This window comes from Rattus rattus, chromosome 2 (genome assembly GCF_011064425.1).
Source record: "Rattus rattus isolate New Zealand chromosome 2, Rrattus_CSIRO_v1, whole genome shotgun sequence".
Classification (NCBI taxonomy): Eukaryota; Metazoa; Chordata; class Mammalia; order Rodentia; family Muridae; genus Rattus; species Rattus rattus.
In genome coordinates, this window is record NC_046155.1 from 6238364 (window position 1) to 6242649 (window position 4286).

Consider the following 4286-nt stretch of genomic DNA (forward strand, 5'->3'; position numbering starts at 1 on the left):
GGCCGCCAATCAGAGCACGCCCCTCGCCCGCCCCGCCCGGCCCCGGGGGTGTGTGCGCGCGGCCAATGAGCGCCGCGCGGGGGCCGGGCCTCTGTGGGCGGGGCGGGGTGCGCCCTCCAATCGCCGCGGTGTTGTTGAAACTGAAAATACTACATTATGCTAATCGTGAGGAGGCCCGCGCGCGCGGGGGTGGGGCCAGCGCGTATAAAGGGGCGCAGCGGTCTGGGCGTTCCACAGGCCGAGTGCGCTGTGCTCGAGGGGTGCCGGCTAGGCCCGACTGAGAGCAAGCGAACAGGCAGGCAAGCTCCGAGGGGGCGCGGCCCAAGCTGGACAGGACAAACGATCGAGACGCAGGAGCCGTCCATCACCAATCAGCCAGGTAGCCGCCGCGTCCCTAGGCTGAGGTGGACGCGGGCTGTGCAAGGGGTCTCACCCACGCCCAGCCTCCGCCCTCCTCCTCTCCCCTCTTCCTTCTCCTCCCGTTCCCTTCTTTCTCGCTGCCCGCGTTTGCACAGCCTTCGACCATGGGCATGTCCGACGTGTACCTCCGCAGCAGAACAGCGATGGAACGCTTGGCCTCCAGCGACACCTTCCCAGTGATAGCGCGCAGCAGCGCCTGCCGCAGCCTCTTCGGGCCTGTAGACCACGAGGAGCTGGGCCGTGAGCTGCGGATGCGCCTGGCGGAGCTGAACGCCGAGGACCAGAACCGCTGGGACTTCAACTTCCAGCAGGATGTGCCTCTTCGAGGCCCTGGTCGTCTGCAGTGGATGGAGGTGGACAGCGAGTCTGTGCCCGCCTTCTACCGCGAGACGGTGCAGGTGGGGCGCTGTCGCCTGCAGCTGGGGCCCCGGCCACCTCCGGTGGCTGTGGCTGTCATCCCGCGTTCTGGGCCGCCGGCTGGCGAGGGCCCCGACGGCCTAGAGGAGGCGCCTGAGCAGCCGCCCAGCGCCCCAGCCTCGGCCGTGGTCGCGGAGCCCACCCCACCCGCGACCCCGGCCCCGGCCTCAGATCTGACCTCAGACCCGATTCCGGACGTGACCCCGGTAGCGACCTCGGACTCGACTCCAGACCCGATCCCAGACGTGGCGACTCAGGACGGCGAGGAACAGGTCCCTGAGCAGGTCTCTGAGCAGGTCTCTGAGCAGGGCGAGGAGTCGGGTGCTGAGCCGGGTGATGAGCTGGGAGCTGAGCCGGTCTCTGAGCAGGGCAAGCAGCAGGGCGCGGAGCCGGTCGAGGAGAAGGACGAGGAGCCGGTGGAGGAGCAGGGCGCAGAGCCGGTCGAGGAGAAGGACGAGGAGCCAGTCGAGGGGCAGAACGGGGAGCTGGTCGAGGAGCAGGACGAGAATCAGGAGCAGCGTGGCCAGGAGCTGAAGGACCAGCCTCTCTCGGGGATTCCAGGACGTCCTGCAGCCGGGACTGCTGCGGCCAATGCGAACGGTGCGATCAAGAAGCTGTCGGGGCCTCTCATCTCTGGTGAGCCCCGCACGGCCCCGCCCCGGCCCGGCCTCGCTTTGTCCGGCCGGCCGGGCTCTCCCTCGCCCTCGGGGGCCTCGCCCGGTCCCCGCCTCCTCCCGTGGCATTAAAGGGCCCGCGGCGCTTAGGGCGCGGTTGCGCCCGCACCCCTTTCCTACTGGTAGGGGTGCAGCTTCAAGGCTCCCGAGCGTGCAGTGGGAGGGCGAGCCTGGCCGCGACCCACTCGGATCGCGGTCTTTGGCTCGGGCCGCGGGAGCCCCTTAGGGAGCCGTGTGTGCGGCATGGAGGGGGTTAAGTTCGGCGGCAGCCCCGGGGGGCTTGGCCGCGGGACAAGGGGAAATGCTTACACAGCACATTGCGCGGCGACGTAAACAAAGCTGACCCGCCGCGGACCTCGGCGCGGGCGGGGATGGCGCCCCCACCCAGTCCCCGCGCCCTGCGCACTCCGCGGGTCCCCTCGCGGGTCTCCGGGCCGGCCCCGCCCTGACCGGCGCGCGTTGTCGCCCGCAGACTTCTTCGCCAAGCGCAAGAGAACTGCGCAGGAGAACAAGGCGTCGAACGATGTCCCTGCAGGGTGTCCCTCTCCTAACGTGGCTCCTGGGGTGGGCGCGGTGGAGCAGACCCCGCGCAAACGTCTGAGATGAGTTAGGTGAGTCTGGCGTTCCCCCCGGGGGTCGCGGAGGGGCCGCTCCCGGGGGGTTCCCGTCATGCCTGCTCACCTGAGTCCCTCTCCCCGCAGTTTAGAGCCTAACGGCCAGAGAGAACTTGCTGGGCATCTGGGCAGCGGACGATGGAAGAACTCTGGGCTTCGGCTGGGACCTTTCATTCATGTAGCAGGAACCGGAGATGGCTGCGCAGAGCAGCCCACGGTTTTGTGGAAATCTGAAAACTGTGCAATGTATTGAGAACACTCTGTACCATGTGCAAGGAGTACGCTGGTCCCAAGGTGTAAAGCTTTAAATCATTTATGTAAAATGTTTAATCTCTACTCGCTCTCAGTGCAAAAAGAAAAAAAGAAAAAAAAGAGAGAGAAACTAGAAAATGTAGAACGAAGGAAACAGACGAGAAAAAGGAAAAACATGTATATTTGTACAAAAAGTTAAAAATTATGCTAATTTAATGTTTGTATTTATCCATGCGTGGATCCCTCTGCCGCGCAACTGCTGGGTTATTGATTATTACCAAAGGCACTAGAAATCACCAGCTTCAGATTACCCACAAATGTAAATCTACTTTTGTATTAGACTCTAGAGGAATGGTTGTTGAGTAAAAGCCCCCACACATTCATCTTCAGTTAGCTGACAGTGTCCTCCACATTATTAGATTGCTCTTAAACTTGGTGACCAGTCTGTCGAAATGGTTCCTGTACTGCCCATACCAACTGCCCAGGGCTCCTCGTCCGCCAGGTTCTAAATAAAGAGGCCCAACAAAAATCACACTCGAAGTCTTGTTCTTTTGCACATTTGTGGCTCAGAGCTGAGGCAAATGAATATGGTGGGTGGGTGGGGTCTGGAGCAAGAGGGGAGTCAGCCAAACATCATTTGACATCACCATCATTTGACAGAGTGTTGTCTGCTTACAAGGAAGGGGAACAACTTTCACAGGACCTACTGACCTGCTTCTCACGAGTTTGGGAAACAAGTGTCTGTCCCTAATAGACACTCTCTGTTTTGTCTAACTCCAGCTGGACCCTGATGGGCACTTGCAGGGCTTAGAACAATGTAAGCTCCCACGTACCATAGAAGTTCTCCGTGCCAAATACAGTGGAGCCCTGTAAGATCCAGGACCCCTAGGTCCACAAATCAGAGCTTCCCCAAGAACAGGCAGCATGATAGTTTGGTAGGGAGTGGGAAGGGGATGATGAACAGATACTGGGGGAGAACACAGGGTGAGATGGACTGGGGGTGGGTCCTGACCTAGCTTCTGTGTGAGAATTCAAAGCTGTGGCTCCCACATCCCCATGCCCTGTTTCCTGCCGGTCCACTGGATCCAAAGAGACCCCTTTTAGTTCAAAACGGGAAGGGTTCTTTACATACCTGCCTATAAAGTGATGGCTTTCAAAGGAGAAGGTATGACATAAAACAGATTGTCCCATGAAGCCCTTACAAAGTTCTGTGGGCCAGGAGAGAAGAACTCACGGACATTATCAGGCTGTATAAGGCTGAACCAAGATTTTACAGATGTGTTGGGGGCATACGATTAACTAAGCCTTCCCTGAGTAACTTAGAGGCCTAGTGTAGTCAGGCTTTGAGAAATGGCCCCACCCCATTGAGAGGGCAGACCTCAAGGAGGGCAGGTCCTGCTGCCTGCAGCAGCCCTCACTTGTTGGTGGCCCAGGAATTAGAATCTAGCAAGGAAAGCTACTCATTGTATGAGCCTATGGGGGCGGGGGAAACTTCCAGCATTCACCTGTGTGCTAGAGCAGCCTTTTCCTTTGTGTCTTGAGGGTGGCCATGGTACTTGAGGTGCTGGACAGCAGAGGCACGAGTTAGGTCCTAACTGTTAGGAGAATACTGGGCCAGAAGCCTGGCAGTTAGTCATGGGGTCTCAAGGACCGCAATGAGCTATGTGACATATACACAGTGCAGAGAGGCGTCTGTGCGCAGGTCAGTCAGGCCTCTGTTCTCTGCCATGATTCTTACAAACACTAAACCTAGGGCCCTCCTGTAACCCCACATTCTGTGTTGCTTTGGGGGTTCCTCAGTAGCATCCAGGGCTGTGTGAGAACACAGAGGCCATTTCGAGGGTGTGGCAGGGTCTGCAGCAGATACTTAAGATCCCTGGTCTAGGAAGCAACATGACACTGACACATG

The 4286-nt window shown here is 59.3% G+C and overlaps 1 protein-coding gene across 4 annotated transcripts; it reads left to right on the forward strand.

Annotated features, from left to right (window-relative positions):
• The first annotated feature begins 219 nt into the window (after nt 1-219).
• On the forward strand, nt 220-2911 carry Cdkn1c (cyclin dependent kinase inhibitor 1C). Of its 4 annotated transcripts, none has more exons than XM_032891355.1 (4): nt 220-379; nt 516-1473; nt 1984-2122; nt 2213-2911. In XM_032891355.1, the coding sequence occupies exons 2-3, from the start codon at nt 525-527 to the stop codon at nt 2115-2117; spliced, it is 1083 nt and encodes a 360-aa protein (XP_032747246.1). In that variant the 5' UTR covers nt 220-379; nt 516-524; the 3' UTR covers nt 2118-2122; nt 2213-2911. The 4 variants fall into 4 exon arrangements, with proteins under 4 accessions (XP_032747246.1, XP_032747247.1, XP_032747248.1 ...); XM_032891356.1 differs by having other exon boundaries at nt 516-1437; XM_032891357.1 differs by having other exon boundaries at nt 554-1473.
• Nucleotides 2912-4286: the final 1375 nt, after the last annotated feature.

Bases quoted from the DNA above. Each gene is read 5' to 3' on its own strand.
- Cdkn1c (XM_032891355.1), top strand. From the start codon at position 525: ATGGGCATGTCCGACGTGTACCTCCGCAGCAGAACAGCGATGGAACGC. The intron at 1,474-1,983 runs GTGAGCCCCGCA...TGTCGCCCGCAG, and splicing joins GTCGGGGCCTCTCATCTCTG to ACTTCTTCGCCAAGCGCAAG.